Below are 26,978 nucleotides of genomic sequence, written 5' to 3' on the forward strand. Positions count from 1 at the left end.
TCTCTCTCTCTCTCTCTCTCTCTCTCTCTCTCTCTCTGTGTGTGTGTGCGCGCGCGCGCGCGCTCGCATGCGTGTGACCCGGATAAAACGCATACAAGTCTACCGTGACGCACACTATACCTATAAGGAGGTTTGCATCCTTCCCTTCAGACCTCAACGATATTGGAGCAAACCTTACGTCCACAGCCTCAGTCTCAAGGTGTGTTGTGTGTGTGTGTGTGTGTGAGAGAGAGAGAGAGAGAGAGAGAGAGAGAGAGAGGTGTCTTGTTTCCGCAATTCGTTATGGGGGTTCTGTGAGAAATCTCGCGTTTTGTTCTGTTCTCTCCCTTCGGTTCAAAAGAATAAACAATACTAAAGCAGGGTTTGCGACAAGACTAAAGTAGCGTTTGCTAAAGCAGGACTTTATCCCTTTCTTTATCATTATCACTAATAAAACTCCTCAGACGCAATGGCCAATGGACTCATCGGGAGTGCACTCTCTCTTACACGCACACATGAAGAAACTCAAGTTAATTTCTCTAATCTCTCTCTCTCTCTCTCTCACTCACACACACACACACAGAGACACACACATACACGCATATATTATGAGAGAGAGATTCATTACTGTCCATTGAGGTCACATATGACCCATGGGACCAAAGATGCATACAAAATTGTTTTCGTGGAAACTGTCTCCTTTTTACATGGGAGAGGGCGGCGTCCACAACCTACGATGGAGAGGTCTTACCACTAGCCGTTTCCTAGACAGACTTAGTGGCAGTGTCTAATTCCAGAAACTACTAATTATGTGGTGTCATTAGGGACTGCCTTGGTAGAATGAAAGTCCTCAATGATTGCATGTAGCTACTTTGTCTTTACGGACCTTGGTAAGCTCTTCTCTCTTACATAGGAGTGGCAAAGAAGTCAAGTTTTCTGCAAACCAAAAATCGGTGTCCTTGAGATTCTTTGATTGGTACAACATAGTATCACGGGCTACTTTGGACTTGAATGTTATGATTCCATGAGAGCCACCATTTTTGACTGAACCTGTGATGCATCGAGCATTGTATCCCACTTGATTGTTGGCATTAAACTAGCAAGCTAACGTATTGAAGCATGAAAATTACCTTGAGGTAGTCCTCCAATCTGCAGATTGAGGGATGCAACATCTTGGCGTTTGAACTCGCGTACGTATCTCCTTGTTGACATGATTTTGGATTTGGGATGAAAGACTTGTGGTGATCTCTTGAACTTGTGCTTCCAATTCTCCTTCACTGGTATAGTGCTTTTGTTCGAGGTTCGTGAGACGTGCTTCAACTGTATCTAGGCGTTGTCGAAGAAGGAGGTTCTCCTCTTGTAACGCCTGGATTTGTGCTTGGAGGGCATCCCAATCCAAGGCTCGTACGTCGGGTGGATTCTTTGGGGTACGCAGTACAGATGGAAAAGACTTTCTCTCACCGAGATGATGGGGTTGGAGAAGGGTATACCTGGAGGTATAAGACTAGGTGAGGCTCTCTGCAGGGCTCAATTGAGGGTGTCGGCTGGGTGATTGTATGTTGGCATGGGAACAAGTGTCTGTTCAACCTTGATAGGCTTTTTGGTTGCCATGCTATGCAGCTCGCGAGTGGGTACTGGGTCGAGCTAGGAGGAGGCAGCAACAAGTAGCCTCGACCTCTCTGGCTGATGGCACATGCTGTAGCACAGCTCGCAGGTCGACAAGTGAACAAAGACGAGCTGGGGCAGTTGGTGGGCAGAGATGCGATGGGGCAGATGGCGAGAGAGAGAGAACTTCAGCTTAGTTCAAGCTTGACCCGAGGGAGACGAGGAACACCCACCCATGCGCCCTCATCGCGTGAGCAGACCTGCGGGTCTAGGGTTCGGGTTCGGGTTCGGGTTAGAGAGAGAGAGAGAGAGAGAGAGAGAGAGAGAGAGAGAGAGAGAGAGAGAGAGAGAGAGAGAGAGAGAGAGAGAGGTCTTTAGTTTAACTCTTCCTAGTTGGTGCTTTCGGCATTGGATATGGTTATGACCTGCTCGGTTGGTTTGCACTCTTTACCCTTTTTAGGATAGTTTTTTCCTTGCTTTTTTTTTCTTCTCCTTGATTTTTTGACCATTGGCAGTTGTACCTAGTTTCCACTTTTTAGTTTCTTGGCTTCAACATGACTTAACACGCTTCTACGACCTAGTGCATATGATCAGTTAGTTGACTGCGATGAAGAATCAAAGGATTACAAAGAAGGGGGCGAGAATGTTAGGTTCGATACTTTTCTAGGGCCTTGGGATGAGAAGAAAGTGCTTGCTTTTATCCATACCACTTTCTAAGGAGGCAACTTTATTGAAGCCTTGAAAGTTAGAAAAGCATCTTTCTTTCTCAAAGGGAATGCTTTACAATGGTGGTCAACCCTATTGCTTCATGCACAAGCATTGAAGACTTTGTTGGGATTCAAATAGAAATGTGCTTCTCCTTGCAATTGAGATGAGCATCATATGAAGCAAGTATCTTGAGTGCGTGCAATCACTTGTGGATCAAAGAAAAAGACACCCTTCGGTCTTACAATTAAAAGTTTTGGGACGGTTTTTTCTAGTGGCTTTGTTTCAGATGGTCAACCTACAGAGGTAGTATTGCAAATCGCCTCTAGAGTTGAAAAGGTATTACTGTAAAAAGCCTTCAACTTATAGGGGATGATGGTCCATGAACTTGATGGTTATGCACTTGATGGTTATGTTGTGCTGACAGGGGAGTTGATGTTCAATAATGAGGAATCCAACGGGAAGTGACTCAGCTCAGAGGACTAGCAAGCCACTAATTTAAGTTTGATCAAAAGATGGAATGGTTAAAGCAAGGAAGTGTTACACGTGGGAGAGAGGGCCACATTTCGGCCACGTCTCTGACAAAGGAGGAGAACAAAGTAAAGACATCAATCGTTGCCGTCACAAAGTGATGACATGGCATGGTCTAAAGGACATTGAGCCGGACAGAAGGGACTAAAACCTTAGTGAAAGAGGTAAAAGAAGTTTATTAACTTGCAGATTATGGTTGAGTAGCCCAGAAGGGGTTAGGGTTAAAAACCTAACCCATCTTAACTTATGAAAATTGGCCGAGGGGCCTAAATTCCCTATAAGTAAAGCAAGGAGCCAAAATTGCGTAGAGTTGTCGATGTGACATTACAGTACGGACGCTCCGCGTTTTCTGTTGATTGCTGATGTGACGCCGTATGGATTTCCGCGTTTGCGGACAACTCATGGGCCTTTTGTTTTTGGGTTCCAAACCAGATGCTTTTAGAATTGTAGCTTTTTATGTAACTGCTTTTGAGTTGGCCAAAGGCCCTTATAAGCATGCCCAAGGCTATTAGAGTTTTGGCATCTCAAGTGAACTGCCCAATGTGATCCCATTATTTAGTTTGGTTTTTAGGTATTTATTTTACTTCTTTGTCAAAGCCTTGGGTAGGCAATTTACTGAGGTTGCTATATAAGCAACTCCTTGCCTCCATTGTATACACATTCACTTATTCATTGCCAAGGTTGATTGATTCAAGAGACTCTCTCTCTCTCTCTCTCTCTCTCTCTCTCTCTCTCTCTCTCGTGCTCACTCCCCTTGGTCTCTACGCTTCCGCATCGTGGACTTTGACATGGTATCAGAGCTGCTTGGTGAAGCTCCGTGCGTGAAGAGCCTTGGTCGTGGAGGAGCATTACAGAGAAGAGAAGAGCTGTGAGACCTCCCCCATCACCAGCATTCACTTCCCCCCACTGTCGCTGTCCTTTAGCGTTTTAAAACGTAGGCTTAAGGGGCAGTATCAGCGTTGAAGTCCTATCGGAGCATTTTGAAACGCTAGGTAGAGATGGAGTGCCTGCGTTTTGATATGCTAGGCGATCTGTGGCATTGACCCTGCGGCATAGTAACAGGGAATGACCGTTTTCAGGTCTCCGTTCCCCGTTCCCATTCCAAGTTCCCGTTCCGAATCCCCGTCCCGTGCTTCAAACGTGAGTACCCGTAACAGGAATGGCATTTTTTTCCGCGTTCCCGTTCCGGTTTCCCGTTCTTGGTAACTATGCCATGCGGTTAGCGTTCTGAAGCATTCTGAAAAGCTCCTTGTCCACATAACCGGCGGCCCCAACCGCGACGGCAACATCATCCCCTTGCGACAGCGGCTTGGGTGATAACATCTCTGCTCCCAGCGTTCTGAAACGCACTACTTCTTGATGGCTCTCCCTTGGTGACAGCCCTCCCCGCCCTTATGTCCCTGCGTTGACTCATTTACAACGAGGCACACAACATTGATCAGTAAAGTTAAATAGAGGGCATTGGAGGCGCATTAGTGATCAGGTTTTCGGGAGCAGCTTGGTGCAAAATCATGTGGTCCCTTTTTGAAGTACTTTAAGGAGCGCAACGCATCTCTCTTGGAGACTCTTTTGAAGAAGTTTCGTGAGCTTTTGGAGCAACTTGAGAGAAGTGTAGATTGCTTGCAAAAGGCCTCGAAGGTGTTTTGGCATGGCTTAGTAGGAGAGGATTTTGAAGTGGCGAAACGGCTTGGGAATTGTGTAGTCACTCTTTTGGAGTGCAAGGAGGAGTTATTCCTAGTCCTTGCTCCCTCCCTTGCTCGAGCGCCCCCGACGACATCGACCAAAACCAACCAAAAGATATGGATAACCTATCGTCAACCATCCATTTAGCGGCCTATAGTTGTTTGGCTTGAGTTTGTGAAGTCAAAAGCAAATGGAGGAGCTCGCTAGAGGACAGTGGCAAAGGTTAGGTGGACAAGGATGGCAGTACTAGTACTCAGTTAGCTGCCTTGGTACCCACGAGGTACGATCATAGTTGTCATGAATGTGACTCGACGCTTTGTTTGGCTCGAGAGTTTGAAGCCAAAGGCAAAAGCAGGAACTCACAGGAAGACAAGGATAAAGCCAAGCTGGACAGAGATTACGGTAATAAAGATCCGATAGAGGAGATCGACATGGCACTCGTGGCGGTGGCCGCAGTGGCCTCGATGTCAGCTTTCTAGTCAAATGACAGGTGTCACCACTAGCTTCAGCCAGAGAGAGGCTTGTGAGTGGCAGAGAGGGGCAAGCAATGCTCCCTATAATTAATTTGGACCTTGTGTTCGAGTTCAAGTTATTGATGTTTGGACTCGTAGGTCGGAGTTCAATGCACATGCATCTGGCAAGGAACCAATCATACGTCTAAAACACTATGGATGAGTGCACCAATCCATCGTTGTTGGTCAGATTATGGATAGGATGTGTTCCAATAGTGCATTATCTTGGAGTTTTATATTTTGGACGTGATGTGTTCAAACTTCACAGTTCACGAATGGGGATTATTGGACCTAGTATAGTCTACAGTTCAAAGTTTCTACAAAGGAAACCAATGCTCAAGATGGCATTACTTTCAGGTACAAAGTTGAGGAGAGCAACACCGAGGTGTATCCAGTTGGTGGCCACTACTGGGGTATCCATGGTAGCTTCTTCATCGACTTGGTCTCACTATTGATGTCCACTATGAGTTACAAAGAGGGTGTTAAGAGTTTTGGCATCTCAAATGAATTGCCCAATGTGATCCCATTATTTAGTTTGGCTTTTAGGTATTTATTTTACTTATTTGTCAAAGTCTTGGGTAGGGCAATTTACTGAGGTTGCTATATAAGCAACCCCTTGCCTCCATTGTATACACATTCAGTTATTCATTGCCAAGGTTAATTGGTTCAGGAGACTCTCTCTCTCGTGCTCACTCCCCGTGGTCTCTATGCTTCCGCATCGTTGACTTTGACAAGGGCCTCACTTTTGCTCATTTTGCGTGGGAGTGTTGAGAGGAGGACCCTCGGACAACTTACTTTGAGAAGCTTAATAATAAAGAAATACTGAGAAGGGTGGCTAGTCTTTGGGGCCAGTGCCTCTGGGTGCGAAACTCTGAAAGAGCTACTGGCTGTGATTCATGCGCTTCTAGTTGGAAGCACTACCTGCTAGGTGTTGATTTTGTTGTCCAGATGGATCCTCTGACCTTGCAATACTTCTTGACACAGTCAAAGTTATTTGAAAAGCATATGCGAAGGGCAAACATTCTTTCTATGTTCCACTTTCTGATTTTGCATGTGGAAGGCAAGAAGAATGTTGTGGTTGATGCGTTATCAAGAAAGCCACAAATTTCAGCTATGTCAATTTCTTATATCATGAGCTTGATGCCATGAAGGAATAGCATGCTACTGATGAAGATTTTGAAAGGAGTTTTGAACAGTTGCAAGATGGGCAATGCCATGAACAGTACCTCCTCAAGGATGGTTTTATGATGATGCATGGCAGACTATGTGTCACTAGGTCATTACGACATAAGGTTATGGTAGAATGTCACAAAGTGATGCCGTGTTTGCCCGAGAGCCGGGCTGTTGAAAACCCTAATTCTGCAAACCCTAATCAAGACTTTTGTAAGTCTTTTGGTTTCAAGTGCCAGCCTAAATTACCTTTTTTATATACCGTTTGGAAGTTCCACAAGAACCCTATAAAGCCTAGATTTATAGCTGCTTCTTGTAACACCTCTTTGACCGAGGTTTCCAAATGGCTTAGTTATTGTTTCAAAGCCATTTTACCTAGCGTAAATGAATTGTGGAAAAATATGCTAAAGGAAGCAAACGTACCTACCGATTCAAGTTGGATTTTAAATGATTCAGTAGGTGTGATTCTTGTTTTAAAGTTTTTGAACTCTTCAAGAAGCCTTAAGGAGAAATCTTCTCCTTTATGTCTCCAAACTTTGGACTTTACAACGCTATACACGAAGCTAAATTTGGAGGACCTTAAATTTAGAGTCAAATCTCTTATTTCAAAAGTTTTTGCGTACAAGCTTGAGAAGGATAGGTACAAGGCATTGCTAGTAGAAAAGTCAGCCTTGAACTTTGACTTCTTATGGCTGAAAAATAAGAATGTAGATGTAGACAAAGGAAGAAAGAGATTCACCAGAATTGTAGATGACATTGACATCATATCTTGGTTAGATTTTCTTTTGGACAATTTTTATATAACCATCGGCGACTCTCTTTTCAAGCAAATAATTGGTATCCGTATGGGCACCAATTGTGCTATTTTTCTTGCTATTTTCTATCTTTTTACTTACGAGTTTGATTTTATGGAGCGTCTTGTCCTTGCTAACACTTGTCCAATATTTTAGCACAAGTTATGCAATGTAAGACGCTTTGTAGATGATCTTTTTGTCCCTGACGTTCCTTCTTTTCAAGATTTTATGTACTTGAATTCGAGTTCTGTAGGCGGAGGAATTTATCCCAAGGAGTTTCGTGAACTTAAGTGTACCACAAATAGTGATTGTTGTGCCTTTTTAGACCTTAAGATTTTTCAGACTCCCTTGGGATTAGAAGTAGATATCTATGATAAGCGCCTTGAACCAGAATATGCCAATCTAAAAATCATCCGTATGTCTCACATTTTTTCGAACATTTCTCTTTTAACTAAGTATGGTGTCATTTGCTCTCAACCATTTAGATTTTCTCGTCTTTGTTCTAGTAAATCTACTTTTGTTGTTCAATCTTGCCATCTTATTTCTTTACTAGTTGAAAAAGGATACTCATTCACAAAGAATCATTAAAAACGTTCGTTCATTTTTGTATCGTAGTAAGTTTATTTTTAATGTTTCTTCCTTTGGAATGTTCAAGATAATCAGTAGTAAATTCAATAGAAGTGGGGAGCTAAAAAGGCCACTTATTGTTTGACTTAATAACATCTTATGTTGTTGTTTTGATCTTTAGCGCTTCTAGTATTTTTACTATAGCTTGACAAATGCTAGCCTTTATCATGGCTGAGTATGCTTATCACCTCCGGAGGGTGATAGAAACTCAGCTCGTTGGTTTTGTAGAGTACGTTCAAAGCATGAATGACCTCTATATAAATTGCATCTACTCTTGGGCACTCACGACGTGAGTAGGGATGTCATAGCTGAAACCGGCCCGTGGGGACGGTAGGCTTTGGCTTTCACTCGAAATTCTTTACTTTAGAGACACACACAGAGCACTTTGCAAAGGTAACCTGTAACGGGAATTAACACTTGAATACACACACGGCTCGGAAGCTAGAATGCGCTGAGTATGCTTATCACCTCCGGAGGGTGATAGAAACTCAGCTCGTTGGTTTTGTAGAGTACGTTCAAAGCATGAATGACCTCTATATAAACTGCATCTACTCTTGGGCACTCACGACGTGAGTAGGGATGTCATAGCTATTGTTGAAACCGGCCCGTGGGGACGGTAGGCTTTGGCTTTCACCCGAAATTCTTTACTTTAGAGACACACACAGAGCACTGTAAAGGTAACCTGTAACGGGAATTAACACTTGAATACACACATGGCTTGGAAGCTAGAATGCCCGGAGTAGATGCCGACAACCTGTAGGCCCCAAAATTGGCGCCCCTTTATTTCTTTATTCTTTGAGAGGATAAATTACAAAGTAAGGTCCTGGGAATCCTTTACCTGTATCACACTAGATACCACCTGATTTGGCCAAATTTCGGCAGCATAACAACCCCAAAACTTGTGCGAAATCAATTCCCCTGCTGGATCTCACTTGCACTGGCGTAAACCCTCTGATTCTTGCCCAAGAACAGTAAATTCAGCTCGCTGTATTTACTGGTTTTTGCCCTATTTTCAGCTTCAAACAGTCCCCTAATTGTCCTCTGCCAGTGGGGCACTATTCCCAATGGTTCTGGCGTCCGTATGGCTGAAAAACAGTCAATTTACAACGTATACACAGCGCTGAAAATGCACCTGTATGGTGAGGTTATGACCCTCACCGGTGCCTGCTTTGGAGTAGCAGTTAGCTACCCCTGTTCCTGCTCAAGGAGGCTCTTGCCTCAGCACAAAAGCATGAACCCACACAGCTGTACATAAGTCAAATGAAGAGCCCTCTTGTGGGGCATCACATAACTGCACGTGGGGGGAGAGAGTAGTGTGTAGCGTGCAGGGCATCACTCCTAGCACCACACTGTACATGGGAGGGAAAGAAAGCACTCCATAGCTCTTAACCTGGGACAAGTTCTCAATGAAGCATCCCCCAGCATAAATCGAGTGCCCCCTCTTTTGCCCTTGACCTGTAATGCATCTGTGAACAAATAGATGCAAAAGGGGAAGATTTACATGGCTGCCAAAACGTGCATATCGTTGAAAACGCAGCAAAACAGCCCTGTAAACACGCATCTGATGCCTTCCAATGCTGAAAATGAGCTCGTTGGACCTAGGTAAAGTCATGGGAAGCTCAAAAATGGAGAGAAATGGCTGAAAATCAGAGTTAACAGCCTCCTAAATTGCTCCGAAAAGTTAGTTACGAGTTCATGTTCTCCCAAACTTGGTAAATTGACCAAAAAGTGCCACTTGGCACTCATACATGCAATTTCTCCTCATTGGGCTTCCTGTTTAAAAATCTCTCAACTGGTGCATCAGTTGACTTTGCAGCAGAGTAATAAAGTGTTCCCTTGGTCATACCGAAGGTAATGACGCGAACAAATTTCATGGCCCAAAATAGGAGTTTCCTAAATTTTAGGAGATGCTTCCGTTGGGCTCCCATTGGTCATCTGACCATCAATGCCCACTGGGACCGCACCCAAAAATGCAATGTAGCCGAGTTGTCGGGTACTTTCCTTTGGTGATCCCATCTTGACTTTATGCCTTTATTGAGTTCACTTCCCAATATCCACCAACTTGCTAAGTGCGACGGGGGGACCTACATGATCTTGAATTGAGCCTAGACATCCTTTTACTTTACGAGTTCCAGTGCCGACCAACTTCCCGTCTGTGGGTGAAACTACCGTTCACATTGGCCATACAATGTCCAACCATTTGCAACTTCAAAAAGAGGGTCTCAAAAATTAAACAAAAATCATTGGAAAGAAACCAACAATTAAGGTTAGCAATTGCCACGTCCTCGGACAATTGTCCAAGCTATGCATGATAAAGGTGATAATCTTATTTTTCGTGTTTGGACAAGGAGCGAAGTTGAGATCACATATTGTCAAGTTTGGTTCTTTGCTCTTAGTAGGTTTGTAGTAGTATTCATTTTTCGATTTTGTATTTAGCTTACCTGAGGACTTAAGAATGTGTTCCGTTAGAAGTTGTTGTGTGAAGTTTGATTTGTAGGATTAAGTTTTTAAGATGTCTTATTTTTTTTTTAAATTTTTTTTGGCTTAAAGTTGAGCACCTGTTTTAAGCCAAGTAAGTTGCGTCAACTTATTTTACACATGCCTTTTCTAAAAACATTTTTAAGTTAATAATGTTTTGTTTTATCTAGTTTTGTTTCGTAGCAAACAAAGTGATTTAGTTTGTTTGTTTGTTTGTTTTTGTTTTTCTTTTCTTTTCTTGTGCCCCTTGCTTTTATAGTTTTATGAGTGCTTTATTCCCTCTTATAATTCGTGAGTTCAGACTATTATGAACTTATGAAGGTACATAATTCTGCAAACCCTAACCCTAAAATCTGCCAAAAACCCTAACCCTAAAACTTGTCCTAAACCCTAACCCTAACCCTAGCAGCAGATACATATTTCCGTGAAAAGCGCCAGCCTGATGACGTGGCAGTACGGCAGCCCAGAATTTGCGGTGCTGGCTTTTCAGCTTTTTCTCTACGCAATAGCAAGGGGGGAGAGAGAATTACATTGCTTTTTACAAGACTCAAGAGAGCTTGTGTGAGATAGAGAGAGAACACTTTGCTTTTGATTTGGAAGCTTTTGGGGCTCTGCTTTTGGCATCCCTTGTAAACAATAAATAAGCGGTGAGGGCTCCCACTCTGCAGAGCATCTGGACGCAGAGTCTGAGAGTGAAGCCCGAAGCACTCTCTTGTACTTTGGCAGGACTTCTTCTTCTATTACTTGTTCTTCTTAGGGTTTAGGCCCCTCGGCTAGGATTTGCAAGTTGGCTCCATTCTTCAGGGCTTTGACACGTCAGCAATTTGTGACAGGTACAGGTGAATTCAGAGAGATTTCACAAGAGAAATTTTGTCCGATTCAAAGGGCAAGTACCCTCTATAGGTGTGGGAGCTCGAGAGCTTGCTACGGATGCGACTGTCACACGAAACGGAGCCCAAAACAGTAAACTACAGCGTGCTGCATCTCTCTGCAGGTTTAGGGTTTTGACCCCAATTGATCCCTAGGAGCTTCGGGAAGCGTTGGGATTACTATACAGGTGATCCGGTGCATTTTTAGGGCAGAAAACAGATAAGTCAACGTGTTGCATATTCTCGCTAGGTTTGGGAAAGTGTCCGCATGTGTCGGGAAAGTCACATTTGGCATGGGGATTTTGTGTGTGAAGCTTCCTACCGTTGTTATGCTGCCGAAATCGGGCTAGAGAAGGCCATTTTCAGCCGGTAAAAGCGGGACAGCTCGTAGGAACTTGCAGGTTTTCTCCCAAGTTTTATAATAATAAAGAAATACCGAAAGGGGCGCCAGCCTTTGGGGCCTATAGGGTGTCACTGTCTGCTTTGTAGCATTTTAGTTGCCAAGCTGTGGTTTGTTTGGAGTGTTAATGTCACCAGGAGGTGTATTTTTCCTGTTGCCTTCTGTAAATAAGTACTAGATATTTTTATTTATTTTTATTTTTACTTGTTTTCCTCGGAACCCTTGAAAAGGTGCAAGTGGACATTGCATGGCCAGTGTGAAACGGTTGCAGCCAAATGGGTTTCTCACATCGGGGATCTAGGTCGGTCAGACAGGGACTGCCCGGGCCAGTTAGCACTGAATTCTGATGAGTATGGAAGCTTGTGTGCGCCAAACTGGAATTTGGGCCACTCGTCAAGTCATTGCAACTTTATACGTTGAAAGGGGCCAGTAAATTAACCCACATTGTAGATGGTGGTCAAATGGTAGTCTTCAATGATGGTCAGGAGACCGATAGGGACGCCATGGAAGCATCTCCTAAAATTTAGGGAACTGCTATTTTTGACCAGAAAATGTGTTCATGTCATTAGCTCTGGAATGACAAGGGGAACATTTTATTGCTCTGCTGCCAAGTCAACTGACGCATCAGTTGAGATATTTTTAGCAGGGAAAGCCCAAACTCGGAAACTGGGCGACGTGTCAGCCTGTGAGCGATTCTGCCACTTTGGGAGGCAAAAACGAGCTACATATCAACAAAGGGGGCACCATTTTCAGCCTCAGGTGGATTGTAGCAAGTACAGAAGCTATGGAATGCTTACCTTGCCCTCTATGCACAGTATGGTGACGGGAGTGATGCCCCACACGCTACATACTGCTCTCTTTCTCCCCTACGTACAGTATGTTATGCCCCACCAGTGGGCTTCTCATTTGACCTATGTACAGTTCTGGGGGTTTATGCGCGTTTGCCAAGGCAAGAGCCTTCGGAACAGGAACCAGATTAGCTAATTGCTAATCCCCCACAGGTACGCACAGTTCCATCACGAAAGATTGCGAGTTTGGAGAGTTTTCTCGCGTGAAAACTCGTCCAATTCACACGGGAACTGTCCCATTGCGTGCGGGAGCCCTTGGGACACGCGTAGGCGTGTTCGCTCCGCTAAAAACGATCCGAAACAGGGAATTACAGCTTGCTGTGTTTTTCTGCAAGTTTAGGGTTTCGCACCTAAACTACAAGGGAACATCGGGGGAGCCTCGTGAGAGCCTTGGGATGTGTGTACAGGCTTTTGGGCTCCCGGCAGTGAAAAACAGAGAATTACAGCCTGCTGAATTTCTGTGACAGCTCACCAAAAAGCTTCCTGATATCGAGGGAATCCGTCCTAGACAGGTGTTTTTGACCTACAGGGGTTTTTGCGCCGTTATGTTGTCGAAATCCGGTCGAAAACCTGTGTTTTCAGCCCTCGCCAGGTTTGGACAGCTTTGTGAAAGCTTGTGCTAAGTGGTCGGATCGTCTACCTTAATTTAAATAAAGAAATACCGAAAGGGGTGCCAGTCTTTGGGGCCTACAGGGTGTCGGTCTCGTGTGCGCAGTGATATTCTAGTCGCTGGACGCAACTGTGTTCTCTTCCCTTCTCAGTGCTCTGTGTAAAGTTAACAGGTAATTGAAATAGTACCGCCCTCTACGTTGTACGGGCCGGTTATATGGTTCCATCGACGGGATAGCCACTTTTTCTTCAAAAAGTGCAGCGTGGATTGTTGTGGGTGAAAGCAACACAGAGCTTGTCGATATGGCAGAGAAGAGAGACCAAGTACCTGAAGAGGGATCTTCCTCACATGGCACAGAGAAAATTCCTTCAACTCTTCAAGAAGAGGACAGGTTGTTTAGAACTCAACTGCGTTGTTGCATGGACATGTTTCAGTAGTTGGCTAACAACCCAAGGATGCAGGAATTCTTACAGGCTCCGACACAGGGTTTTCAGCCTCCTACACAGGGCATCACTGAGCCGTTGCAGGAAAAGGAGATTTCCAATGCGCAGAGGACTCATGATGCTCGAGGGAAATCCCATGTGGTTGAACAACTAGCGGTGTCCAATGATCCAAAGCAACTTGCTTTAGCTGGAAAGGAACCGTTTGTGAATGGTCAAGGGAGCAATGAATAGGCTATGCGTCAGACCCTTCCATTACCTAATACTTATCCTGGTTATTTTGGAGGTGGTTCAGTGTTTCAAGCTATGGCTGGACCTTCCACAGGTTATATGCCAGGGAATGTGTTCGGGACAATGCAAACAGGCATGGGTAACCCTATCTACGCGAACATGGGTGTCCAACCAGGTTTTCAGGGTGCCTACGGCCAGTTTCGAGTGCCTGGAACACAATTTGGTATGGCTGGTTTTTCGCAGCCATGCGTACAAAATGCAGATATGACAGGGAAAACAGTTGATGCGAGTGCTGGAATGAACACTCATGGAGCACCACTGTTACAGGCACCTGTTTATGATAATGTGGCTCCTTTGAGTCAGCCTAAGGATTACAAGGAAGGTGGGCAGGGAGTGAAGTTTGAAACTTTCAGAGGAACTGAGGACCAATTGAAGACTTTGACCTTCATACATCAGTTCGATGCAGCTTATGCTGGAGGAAACTTCACAGAATCTTCAAAGATACGCAAGGCTGCCACTTTCTTGAAAGGGAATGCGCTCCAATGGTGGACCGCATTGTTGAACCAGGGTCAAGCCCCAACAACGTGGGTCCAATTCAAACAGCTTTTTGCGCCTGCATGGTTGACAAACACTTTGAAGTGGATATGATGACAGAATGGCACGAGTTGAATGCTAAACAGTGTGCGAATTTGGAAGAGTACAATAAACAGTTTTGGGCCGCACTGTTGCCAATCACCTCTTACAGGTTTGTGCCTTTGTCAGAACAAATTGAGAAGTACTGCTGCGGATTGCCCAAGAAAATTAGGGACTACTGCACAAAGACTACTGTCATGAATATGTTTCAGTTGATAGAGAATGCAAGAGTGGCCAGCAATCTGTCGAAGGGAGATTCCGATGGATTTAATAGCCACAAGAAAGGGTCCCAGGGCAAACAGTTTTCAGCCAAGGGCAATGTTGCAGCAAAGCCTTCTGAGCCTCCCACAAAGAAGCCCTCCACTGAAGAAGGTAATACGTCCAAGAAGCAGTCTAAATCTTCTTCGGAACGAGGACAAGGACAAAAAAGGCATTTTTCTGGCAAAACTTTTCAAGAAAGGAAAGCTCTTAGGGAGGCCAAGAAATGCTACATTTGTGAACAGGAAGGACACTTTGCAAATGAGTGCCCACAGAAGAAGTCACAGGATAAGGATGACAAGTCAGACCATAAAGGGAAGAAGCCAAAGCCGAGTGCAGGACTTGTTCCAGATTTGGTTGGAGATCAGCCAAACACGGATGCCATGGACCTGTGCAGAGCTTGGGGCAAAGTTAGAGACCAGATAGTGCTGGTTTTCTTTGATCCAGGAGCGCGTGCAAATTTCATATCACCAGAATTGGCATCAAAGTTGGGCATTCGTGCAGAGGAGATGGGTATGACAGGCGAAGCAGGTTTGGCATGCCCAGGACATTCAGAGCCTGTTACTCCCATTCTGGGAAAGCTTCGTCTGCACATTCAGAGCTATGTGGATGCGGAAGAATTTCATATTATGCCGCTTGAGGGCTGTGATGTGTTATTGGGTATCCCATGGTGTTACAGGTTGCATGCTATGGTGGATACTTACAACAAAAAGATTACCCTTGTACATAGAGGAAAGACTCATGTCCTTGATGTAAAGCTTAAAGGCGAGTCTGTTCCAGTTGTTTCTGCTTCTGCTATTTCATCTATAATAAAGAATCATCTTTCTGCGTACTTGATCTTTGCAAAAGAAGTACCTCAAGTTGTATCTAATTTGTCTACCTTAGATAAAGACAGGTCAACTTTTTTGAGTGGTTTCAGTGATTGTTTTTCGGACTCTTTGCCAGGGGAGTTATCTCCTGAGAGACCTGAGGATCATACTATAGATCTTGTGCCAGGTTCTAGTCCACCGAATAGACCACCATACAGGGTTAGTGCAGCCCAGCAGAAAGAGATTATGGGTCAGGTCAACGAGCTTTTAGAGAAGGGGCTGATTCAGCCCAGTTCATCCCCTTTTTGTTCGCCTGTACTCTTAGTGCAGAAGAAGGATGGTTCATGGCGCATGTGCATTGACTATCGCGCCTTGAATAAGAATACTATCAAGAATAGGTTCCCCATACCGAGGATAGATGACATTCTTGATCGGCTTGAGGGAGCGTCATTGTTTACAAGAATAGACCTAAAGAGCGGGTATCATCAGATACGCATTAGACCAGAAGATGTCCATAAGACTGCGTTCAGGACAACATTTGGTCTCTATGAGTTTCTTGTCATGCCATTTGGTCTCACAAATGCTCCTGCCACATTTAATAGAATGATGGACAGAATTTTTAGACCACATAGAAACTTAGTGGGTACCTTCTTTGATGACATGATTGTCTACTCAAAGTCTGAAGAGGAGCATAGGGATCACTTGACCGCAGTTTCCAATGAGCTACGCAAGAATAGGCTACTCATCAATGCGAAGAAAAGTGAGTTCTTTTTGCAAGAAATTCACTTCCTTGGGCACATTGTTTCAAAGGATGGGGTACGCATGGATCCCGCTAAAGTGGAAGCAATTAGGTCATGGTCAGACCTGAAGTCCGTACATGACATTCGAAGCTTTCTAGGCTTATGTTCCTATTACAGGAGGTTCATCCGAAATTTTGCTGAGATTGCTTCTCCACTCCATGCACTGCAAGGAAAAGGAGTTACTTTCAAGTGGACAGCCAAGGAAATTTTAGCGTTCAAACACTTAAAAGAGAAGCTGACTTCAGATCCGGTAATTATTTTGCCAGATCTTTCTAAACCTTTTGTGGTTCAATGTGATGCGTGTGGCCATAGTCTTGGTGCAGTTTTAATTCAGAATGGCCGAGTAGTTGCATATGAGAGCATAATTCTTTTGAAGACTGAAAGGAACTTGCAAGTCTATGAGAAAGAATTGCTGGCAGTAATTCATGCTCTCACTAGTTGGAAACACTATTTGCTAGGGGCTGATTTTGTTGTCCAAACGGATCATCAAACCTTGCGATATTTTCTTACACAGACGAAGTTGTCTGAGAAGCACATGCGATGGGCAAACATCTTGTCAATGTTCCATTTTCAGATTGTGCATGTGCAAGGGAAAAAGAACGTGGTGGCTGATGCGTTGTCACGAAAGCCCCAAATTTCAGCAGTGTCAATTCCGTACCATTGTGAACTAGACGAAATGAAGACACAATATGGTGAAGATTCAGATTTTGCAAGGATCTATGACCAGCTTGTTGATGGGCAACATCATGAGCACTATATGCTTAAGAATGACTTTCTCATGATGCATGGAAAGTTATGCGTTACTAAACAGTTACGGCCAAAGATTTTGATGGAAAGTCATGCTCCACCTTATGCTGGGCATCGTGGAATTGATGCGACAGTGAAAGGGGTTGAGGCATTCTTCTATTGGCCAGCTTTGCGTCAAGATGTTGACACGTTTGTAAGATCATGCTTAGTATGCCAAAAAGTCAAATTTGACAGACAAAAGCAACCTGGATTGTTGCAGCCATTGCCGATCCCTGATAGGCCATGGGAAAGTATAGCAATGGACTTTATCTTTGATCTTCCAAGGACGCAAACAGGAAATGATGGGATTTGGACTATCATTTGTAGGTTCAGTAAGCAGGCCCATTTCATTCCTGTTAGAAAGAAGATAAAGCGAGAACACATGGTCAAGATATTCATGAGCAATATCTTTAAATATCATGGGATGCCTCAGTCAATTGTCAGTGACAAGGATCCACGTATGACGAGTCTTTTCTGGAAGGCATTGTTTGAGAACATGGGCACTACGCTCAAGTTCTCTTCTTCGTTTCATCCGCAAACTGATGGACAGTCAGAAGAGGCAAATTCTACTGTCTTGGATCTGCTCAAATGCTATGTCTCAGAGCACAAGGCAACTTGGGAACACCATCTCCCATTGGTTGAATATGCTTACAATAACACTGTGCATACATCAACAGGTAAGGCACCATTTGAGATAGTGGAAGGAGGGAAGAAAGTCCCGCCCATTTTGCAGACTAAGAACAAGATTTTTGAGGCAGACAAGTATGTGCAAGATATGGATGAAACATACAGGAAGATAAAGATTGCTCTTGAGAAGACTCAGGCTTAGCAAAAGAAAGCTGCTGATCGTCACCGTCGTGAACTTGTATTTTCACTTGGTGATTGGGTACTTTTGCGCTTTGAAAAGGCCAGGTCAAGGAAAAGGAAAGGCAAGGAACGCTTGTTTCCTAAGCTCAGTATGCGATATTATGGTCCTTTTCAGATTTCAGAAAAGATCAGCGATGTAGCTTACAGGTTAAAGCTACCAGAAGGCTGGAAAATACATAATGCTGTTCATGTCAGCCTTCTAAGGCCCTTTGTTGGTGATGTGCCAGAGAATATGCTTGATGAGGAATAACCCGAAGTGGAAGAATTGGATGAAATCCTTGTTCCTGAACAGATATTGGCACATAAAGAAAGAAAGGTTAGAGGAAAAGTTGCAAGACGCTATTTGGTGAAGTTCAAGAACTATCCATCATTAGATGCCAAATGGATGGAAGAGTCTGAATTGCTTGATTCACCTCAGCTATTGCAATTGTATCTTGAAGCCTTTCAGATGGAACCCACAGTGACTTGATGCAGCCTTTTTGGACTAAGGCAAGAGCATGGTTCATGATGCTCAAGAGAGTAGTTAAGCAATTGTATCTACTCTTTCCATACAGAATTTAGCTAGAGAAGTTTGTGCTCAAGAGTACACTAGAAGACTTCTATGCTTGATATATGTGTCGTAGCCAGGTTGGTGGGATTGTTTAATCGTCCAACGCTACATTTCTGGAAGCATGTATATCTTGGATTCCAATCATAGAATATATGTGATATCAGGAGATATTTGCATGTATTATTGGCATGCAAGCGAGGTCGCTTGCAGTATTTCAAGGGTGGGGTGTGTCACCAGGAGGTGTATTTTTCCTGTTGCCTTCCGTAAATAAGTACTAGATATTTTTATTTATTTTTATTTTTACTTGTTTTCCTCGGAACCCTTGAAAAGGTGCAAGTGGACATTGCATGGCCAGTGTGAAACGGCTGTAGCCAAATGGGTTTCTCACATCGGGGATCTAGGTCGGTCAGACAGGGACTGCCTGGGCCAGTTAGCACTGAATTCTGATGAGTATGGAAGCTCGTGTGCGCCAAACTAGAATTTGGGCCACTCGTCAAGTCACTGCAACTTTATAAGTTGAAAGGGGCCAGTAAATTAACCCACATTGTAGATGGTGGTCAAATGGTAGTCTTCAATGATGGTCAGGAGATCGATAGGGATGCCATGGAAGCATCTCCTAAAATTTAGGGAACTGCTATTTTTGACCAGAAAATGTGTTCGCGTCATTAGCTCTGGAATGACAAGGGGAATATTTTATTGCTCTGCTGCCAAGTCAACTGATGCATTAGTTGAGATATTTTTAGCAGGGAAAGCCCAAACTCGGAAACTGGGCGACGTGTCAGCCTGTGAGCGATTCTGCCACTCTGGGAGGCAAAAACGAGCTGCATATCAACAAAGGGGGCACCATTTTCAGCCTCAGGTGGATTGTAGCAGGTATAGAAGCTATGGAATGCTTACCTTGCCCTCTATGCACAGTATGGTGACGGGAGTGATGCCCCGCACGCTACATACTGCTCTCTTTCTCCCCTACGTACAGTATGTTATGCCCCACTAGTGGGCTTCTCATTTGACCTATGTACAGTTCTGGGGGTTTATGCGCGTTTGCCAAGGCAAGAGCCTTCTGAACAGAAACCGGATTAGCTAATTGCTAATCCCCCACAGGTACGCACAGTTCCATCACGAAAGATTGCTAGTTTGGAGAGTTTTCTCGCATGAAAACTCGTCCAATTCATAGGGGAACTGTCCCATTGTGTGCGGGAGCCCTTGGGACACGCGTAGGCGTGTTCGCTCCGCTAAAAACGATTCGAAACAGGGAATTACAGCCTGCTGTGTTTTTCTACAAGTTTAGGGTTTCGCACCTAAACTGCAAGGGAACATCGGGGGAGCCTCGTGAGAGCCTTGTGATGCGTGTACAGGCTTTTGGGCTCCCGGCAGTGAAAAACAGAGAATTACAGCCCGCTGAATTTCTGTGACAGCTCACCAGAAAGCTTCCAGATATTGAGGGAATCCGTCCTAGACAGGTGTTTTTGACCTACAGGGGTTTTTGCGCTGTTATGCTGTCGAAATCCGGTCGAAAACCTGCGTTTTCAGCCCTCGCCAGGTTTGGACAGCTTTGTGAAAGCTTGTGCTAAGTGGTCGGATCGTCTACCTTAATTTGAATAAAGAAATACCGAAAGGGGCGCCAGTCTTTGGGGCCTACAGGGTGTCGGTCTCGTGTGCGCAGTGACATTCTAGTCACTGGACGCAACTGTGTTCTCTTCCCTTCTCAGTGCTCTGTGTAAAGTTAACAGGTAATTGAAATAGTACCGCCCTCTACGTTGTACGGGCCGGTTATAGTTAATTCCAGTCACAGGTTTATTCGTGAAGTTTTCCTCTGTGTCATAAAGTCAAGTAACGTTTATCAAATAAAGATTTGGGTGAAAGCTAAAGTCTACTGCCCTACGGGCTGTTAGGACAGATCACTTTTTCTTTAAAGAGTGAGCCTTGGTTGATTTGCGGTGAAGACACGGAGCACAAGAACTTGGAATTACACTATGGCTGACAGGACAAACAACGCCAGGGAAGAGGGTTCCTCTTCACAGGACATACAGGCTATTCCTCTAGTGTTCGAGGTTGGCGAGAGTTACCGGCTAGTGTGTCTGTACCTTTTGTTGATATACTTCTTGGGTCACATCATCTCCTTAGGATATTTGCATGGATCTGGCAAAGAGTGATGTCAAGTGCAACGGAAGTGTTTAAGGATTTAGCTCGGATCTAGTACTCTGCACAAACACAAGCGACACTTTACTTCACTTGCAAGAACTGAAGTGAACTAAGAGAGAGAGAGAGAGAGAGAGAGAGAGAGAGAGAGAGAGAGAGAGAGAGAGAGAGAGAGAGAGAGAGAGATGACACTGAATGTCGGGTCTCATACCTCGAAGGCCCCCTTGCTTTGTTGCCAGAGCAAGTACTTTCTTTATTCTTGCACAATGCTGATACAATGACTAAATGCTGAGATATTGATGCTAATGGGTACCGATGCTACTAATGCTGGGTACCAGTACTGATGCTACTGATGCTGGGTATTGATGGGTACTGAGAGGTTCTGTGTCGAGGACGAGGTACTGATTGTTCTATGCCGACGACGATGACGAGGTATCGATGGGTCTATGTTGACGACGATGATGTCGACGACGAGGTAGTGATGGAGTCTATGTCGACGACGATGATGTCGGTGAGGTACTGATGGATGTATGTCGATGACGATGATACCAATGACGGGGTATTGATGGGTTCTGTGTCGACGACGATGATGTTGATGACAAGGTTCTGATGGATCTTTGTTGACAACGACGACGAGGTTTTGTGGGTCTTTGTCGATGACGACGAGGTTCTGTGGGTCTATGTCAACGACAACGACGAGGTTCTGTGGGTCTATGTCAACGACAACGACGAGGTTCTGAGGATCTATGTCAACGATGACAACGAGAAGGTTCTATGGACCCTTATGCCGAGCCAAGGCAGAAGGGGTACTGGGTGTTGGGGTACTGCGTCGACGACAGTGACGACGACGATGCTATGGTTGAATGCCGGAATCTGCTAGCGGTGTCAATGATAAGGGGTCTGCAACCATGATGAGGCTAGGTTGAGATCTGCTGGCGATCAAATGCTGGAAACGCCGGCTGTCTTGGGCTAAAAACACTGGTTTTCTTGGCTGGAAACGCTGATCATGCTAGGTTGAAAACGCTGGTCATCAAGGGCTGAAATCGCTGATGGATCTGTTGCGAGGAATGGGGTGGATCTGCGAGGCTAAGGGATGAGAGCTGATGGTCCAAAGACGCTGATGACGGCGAGGTACTAAGGCTGAAAACGCTGATGCAATGGGTGGCAAAAACGCTAGACAGCCACTGTGCTTGAGAGGCTCTACTGCTCTGCTCCTCTGCCCTTCTCTCCCAGATCTAGGGTTTCTTTTATAAGAATTATAGGCTGGGTTGGGCAAGTTTTTCAACAAACTCACGATTTTTAAAAAAGAATTCCAAAAGTCACTTATAAATAAATGACCTATAAGAGGTGGTTCACGCGGTAAAATGCCTGTATGCTGAAATGATTGTACTGTGCAAGAGAGGGTATGCAACTATGACCGGCTTGGACATGCACGTCCTGCTAGAGGCTCACAAAGGTGCTAGGCTCAGTCCTAAGCTAATGACTCATGCTAGACTGCAGTAGAAGCTTGTCCACATGGCGCAAGTGTAGTGCGCACGTGACAAGTGAGGCTATTCGTAGTTGGCTACCTTTAAAGAATGTGCATGAACAAAGAAGCTTCTTGGGGCTATGTTCCTCCTAGCGGAGGTTTATCCATATGTTTGCAGAGTATTGCTTCACCGTTGGGTATCTGATTTGATTCCTCCAAAATTGGAACTTAAAAAGCAATTTTCAGGCACATTGCGATTCATATGGTAGTAGTCTGGGAGCGGTTTTGATGTAGGTTGGTCAGGTGGTAGCTTATGAGAGCAGCCTTCGCCTGAAGTGCAAGTGTTGCACAGATATATTAGGGATGATACATCCTTTGAATTCGTGGAAGCATTATTTGCTCGGTGCCGCTGCCGATTATCTAGGGCACATTGACTGTCAAAGCATTTCATCCATAGACTGATGGGCTGTCAAAGATTACCAACATAGTGATACTAGACCTGTCGCAAAGCAAAGAACTATGTCTTTAGTTTGAGAAGGCTAGACTTAGAAGATGAAGGGAAAGGCAAGGCGTTTCCCAGAGCTGAGTATGCGATACTATGGACCTTTCCGGATCTTGCAAAAGATCAACAATGTATCCTTCAGACTAGAGTCGCAAGACCATTGGAGGATCTTCCATGTGAGTCTTCTATGACCTTTCAAGGGGCAAGTGCCAAAGGATTTGGTGCCTGAGGAGCAGCCAAAGAAAAAGAGAGAGGAAATCTCTTGAGCATAGCCTGACAAGGTAAGTGAAGGGAAAACTGGTTTGGAAATACTTTGTCAAGTTTAGGAACTACCCGGCTTTCGATGCCAAGTTGCCAGAGGACGACTTGGTAGATTCTCCACTATTGTTAGAGCTTTACCATGCGGCTTTTGTTTTGGCTGCACCACTCGTAGTGTTCAAGCGTGGAGAAACCCGTGAATGCAGTGAAAATTTCTGCACCAATCTAGGGTGGTTGTATAGAAAGATGATAGGGTACAGCTGTACGTTGATGATGTAGTAGCCTTACGGTCATTTACGTGGCAAGCCTTATCGTTGCTTTGCTTTTTGGCGTGGCTTAATGTGCTTATGAGCATTGTTGTAAATAGCAAATAAGTTGAGTTGCTTTTTTGGGGCCAAGTGCCTAAAAGTTAAAGGAAGGCCAGGGTGCCATTAGCACTCAAATCATGTGAGTGGGCTCACAAATAACAGTTGTAAATGTGACAAATCATCATTATAAAAGAAATACCGCAAGGCACGCCTGTTGAGGTGCCAATCTTTTTGAGAGTGCAACTTTGCCACTCTGTGTGTCTTGACTAGAGTGTTCTCTTTGAGTCTGGTTTTGCTATTTTTCTCAGTTGTTCAATTGTTACATTGTTGCCTTGTCAAGTGACTTGCCAGTTTAAGGATGTTTAGTGTTGATTACTTTTTCTGCTTATTTTTGCCCGATGTCGGCTACTCTTGCAGTCAGCGGGTCCATACCTCCATCGATTACTGTCCAGGATGGTTAGGAACGTTTTCACCGATCTTCAAGATTGGTGGTTCCTTTCCAGACCACCTCTCTCTATTAAAATTTGGATGCGGATTTGGAGGAACCTGCAAAGGTTTTTGATGTTTGAGTTTGCTGGTAGGCCTTTGGTTTGAGAAAGGCACTTGTTTTTTCGTGTTTCAATCAACTACTGTGTGTACAATTGTCAAGTGAGAGACCACCCACTTATAGGTCCTACAGGCTACAAGCAATTTTGAAAGCTTCTGTTAATTACAACTGTTTGCCAAAAGCAACTTTGTTGTAATCGGCTTGGCATTGACAAGGCAGTAATCTCACAGCAACACATGAACAGACCTGAAAATTTTCAACACTTGAAAAACACATGGTAGTTGTGACATGAAGTGGCGGAGTTCCACTTCCAGATGCTTTTTTTTATAATGATGAATCACAGAGTACGACTACCAGGGAGTCACTCTGCAGTTCTGCTACCAAGTTTATCTGCCAGAGTGCTCCCAAGGCCTCACGTATAAAGGCCCCAGGCCCAAAAGCAATTGATACAAAAGCTGGCGCTGACCAAAAGCATGTGCTGGTCAGCGCCCAATTATGCTCTGACACTGTGTAGGCCAGCCATGTTAGCAGCTGTATAGGCCCCACAAAAATCTTCTGTAAATTACCGGTACCACATAAGCAATCCGTACGGTTGGCCATGTCATCAGTTGCGATCTCTCTCCCCCCCCTCTTCTGCCGGCATGTAGTTGCCACATCATCACTTTGTTGCATTTGCCCCCAAAAAAATCAACCCACTTGGGGTCATCTCCTAAAAGCTGCTACGCAGCTGCCATGTCAGCACTCTGGTCTGTACAGCCCGTATTTCCCACTGGAAAAAGCTATTAGCTTTGTGTCCTTTGCTTAATATCTTTTAACATTTTTTCTTGATGGCCAAGCTCACTTATCAGAAAGAGGAATGAATTTTCTAGTTCTCAATAGAGAGGGATAGGTGCTTCACTTGCTTACCGGTTGTGACATAGGTCCTCACTAAGTTCAATGATTACATATTCTTAGTGTTGCCATTTGCTTAACCTGTGTTTTCTTTCTTTAGGCCTTCACGAGGGGACCATTTTTTATTACCGACTTTATCAAGCAGTTTTAAGACAGCCATGCCTTTACAGCTGGCTACTTTTGCTGCTGGATGCTTTTGGAGCGTAGAGCTTGCATTCCAACGTGTTCCAGGTGTCGTCAAGGTTGCATCTTATCTATGTTTTTTGTGCATCTCTAGCAATGTTCACAGAGACTTCAAACTTTGTTTTTGCTAAATTTGATACAGTTTAATAGCCCATCTTGTGCAGACTACTGTAGGCTATACACAAGGGAAAACAAAGAATCCAACTTATCAGGAGGTCTGCTCTGGGAGGACGAATCACAATGAAGCGGTGATGCTGGAGTATGATGCTGAGCAAGTCACATATGAGAAACTTTTGGAGGTCTTTTGGGGCAAGCATGATCCCACACAATTCAATCGGCAGGTTTGTATGACAAAGCTCATCATTAGCTTCTTTTTTTTTAGGGTATTGTGCATACTCTGCTAGTGCTAGCAGTCACTACAACAGAATCATAAATCAGTTGCAGGGATCTGCTTCGGGCAATTGTGTCTGATTAGCCCTGCATCTTTGGAGCCATGTGAAATCGCAATACACGGCTTGTATAATATTTGCTCACACAGAGGAGGGTGCTTGCGCTCACACGACATGCATACTTGCTACCAGTCACATGTTGGACCTGATAGTTTCTTGCCTGTCACGAGCCCTGTATGCACGTTTGCGAGTGCATGTGTGTGGGATCGTGCATCCATTTTCTCCTGAGTTCAATCAAATTTAAGATCATGTTACAATAAAAATCGAGACGGCCCTGAATCCTGATGGTCTTTTTCGACTGAACCCCAGATCATATTAATTTCTATTTTGTGCTTTCGTTAACAGGTTCCTGAATTCATCTACCCACACACATAACTAATGATCAAGAAATTAGAAACCTTTTTCTTTCACAAGTATGATGTCAGATTTTTTATTTTGTGCAAGCGTTTGTCTTTCTTTGTTGAGCCTTCTTATATTATGATAGAATTTGGTTTCACATGCTTTATGCGAAATATCCTTCTTTCCATGTAGGTGGGTTAATCCAGTGTGTTCAGAAGCATGCATGCGAAAACTTCAGATATTTCGGGGGTGAGATTTCTTAGTTCTGTTGTTCTTTGATATGATAATTGCAGGGAAATGATGTTGGTACTCAGTATCGCTCAGGGATATACTTTCATAATCCACAGCAAGAGCAGATAGCAAGGCAGTCTTTGGAATCTGAGGAAAGACGCATCGGAAAGAAGATAATGACAGAAATTTTGCCTGCCGGTGAATTTTACCCAGCTGAAGAGTACCATCAACAGTATTTGGAGAAGGGTGGACGCTCTGGTTTTAAACAATCGGCAAGGAAAGGGTGCACAGACCCCATCAGATGTTATGGGTGAGATGGCAATGCTATGGGTGGGATGGCAATGCTGGCTTGAAATGACTTTATTGGACTTTTGGAATTTAAGTACAGCCCTTGTGGATATTCATTTAAATTGTAATCCAGCTATATCTATGGCTGGGGGACTCTATATACCTTGATCCTGTATTCAAAATAAGGTTGATTGCCTTCTCTGGCTGTTCTCAGTCATATTTTTCCAACTTCGAATGTGATTTTCTCATTGAGATATTGTGAATAAATTGTGGTGTGTCAACCAATTATGGTGATAATACATATCTTGGTATCATGTGAACATGATGTCACAAGGTATTATAGAAGGAATTTCTCCGGGGAAATTTATGTTCTTGGTTGAACCAAATACAATACATTTTTTTTGTGATGGAATCACTATTTTTGTGACCCTAAACCTTGACCCTTTCTTAGTCTCTATATGTTATATTATTTGACATAGTTGAGCAGTGTTTCCCAACACGTCGTCGAAAAATGAGCGAGAACATTCATTAGGAAATGAATGACCTTCGGTTCAAGGGCTCGTTTTAGTGAGCAGAAACATAAAGATCTCAAATTGAAGGTTGACTAATAGAGACAAGTTATACTCACCTTTCAATGTCAATCTCTTGGGCTTTATGCAAGTTTGTTGCTTTGTGTTCATTTTGAAAGTCAGTACCTTTGTAATGCCCATATGTTTGCAATGCCCAAATTTTAGCTCTACAATCATTTCATGTAAGCGACACAGGAATGAAAAGGTTAAGAAAGAGTAATTCAAAGCAGCTTGCATGTTTTTGTATTAATCTACTCGCAAAATTTGTAGATCACCAATTTCATTGAAAAGAGTCTGATTTATTTTAACAAAAAAAACATCTAAAACGCAAAAGTGGGGTGAGTTATGAAAGTGTTAGGAAAAAGGCCTTATGGCAATGAAAGAAGGTTTTGCACCTAGTCTTTTCTCCACCTTCAGTCTTTTTAAATCTCTTAGAATGGACAAAGTATCCTTATTATTTGCTTTAGATTTATAAACAAGCTAAAATAATTCACTTATAAAAGAATTAATACAACTTAGCTGATGAATGTGAAAGAGCTATATACAAACTGAATCCTCATAGTACATAACATTGGTAATGTTACTTTGCTTTTGAATAGCCCAATCTAATTGCATAGAATA

General features: G+C 43.9%; 1 protein-coding gene across 1 annotated transcript; it reads left to right on the forward strand.

The window, feature by feature from the left end:
* On the forward strand, positions 1-25,987 carry LOC147451126 (peptide methionine sulfoxide reductase A1-like). Its single transcript, XM_086520094.1, has 4 exons — positions 1-199; positions 24,399-24,540; positions 24,646-24,822; positions 25,563-25,987. The coding sequence occupies exons 2-4, from the start codon at positions 24,457-24,459 to the stop codon at positions 25,812-25,814; spliced, it is 513 nt and encodes a 170-aa protein (XP_086376220.1). The 5' UTR covers positions 1-199; positions 24,399-24,456; the 3' UTR covers positions 25,815-25,987.
* The last annotated feature ends 991 nt before the right edge of the window (positions 25,988-26,978 follow it).

This window comes from Adiantum capillus-veneris, chromosome 9, assembly GCF_014529385.1.
Source record: "Adiantum capillus-veneris isolate H3 chromosome 9, ASM1452938v2, whole genome shotgun sequence".
Lineage (NCBI taxonomy): Eukaryota > Viridiplantae > Streptophyta > Polypodiopsida > Polypodiales > Pteridaceae > Adiantum > Adiantum capillus-veneris.

Excerpts from the sequence above, each read along its gene's own strand:
- LOC147451126 (XM_086520094.1), top strand. The coding sequence starts at position 24,457 with ATGCCTTTACAGCTGGCTACTTTTGCTGCTGGATGCTTTTGGAGCGTA. Across the intron at positions 24,541-24,645 it reads GTGTTCCAGGTGTCGTCAAG|ACTACTGTAGGCTATACACA; the intron begins GTTGCATCTTAT and ends CATCTTGTGCAG. Across the intron at positions 24,823-25,562 it reads CCACACAATTCAATCGGCAG|GGAAATGATGTTGGTACTCA; the intron begins GTTTGTATGACA and ends TGATAATTGCAG.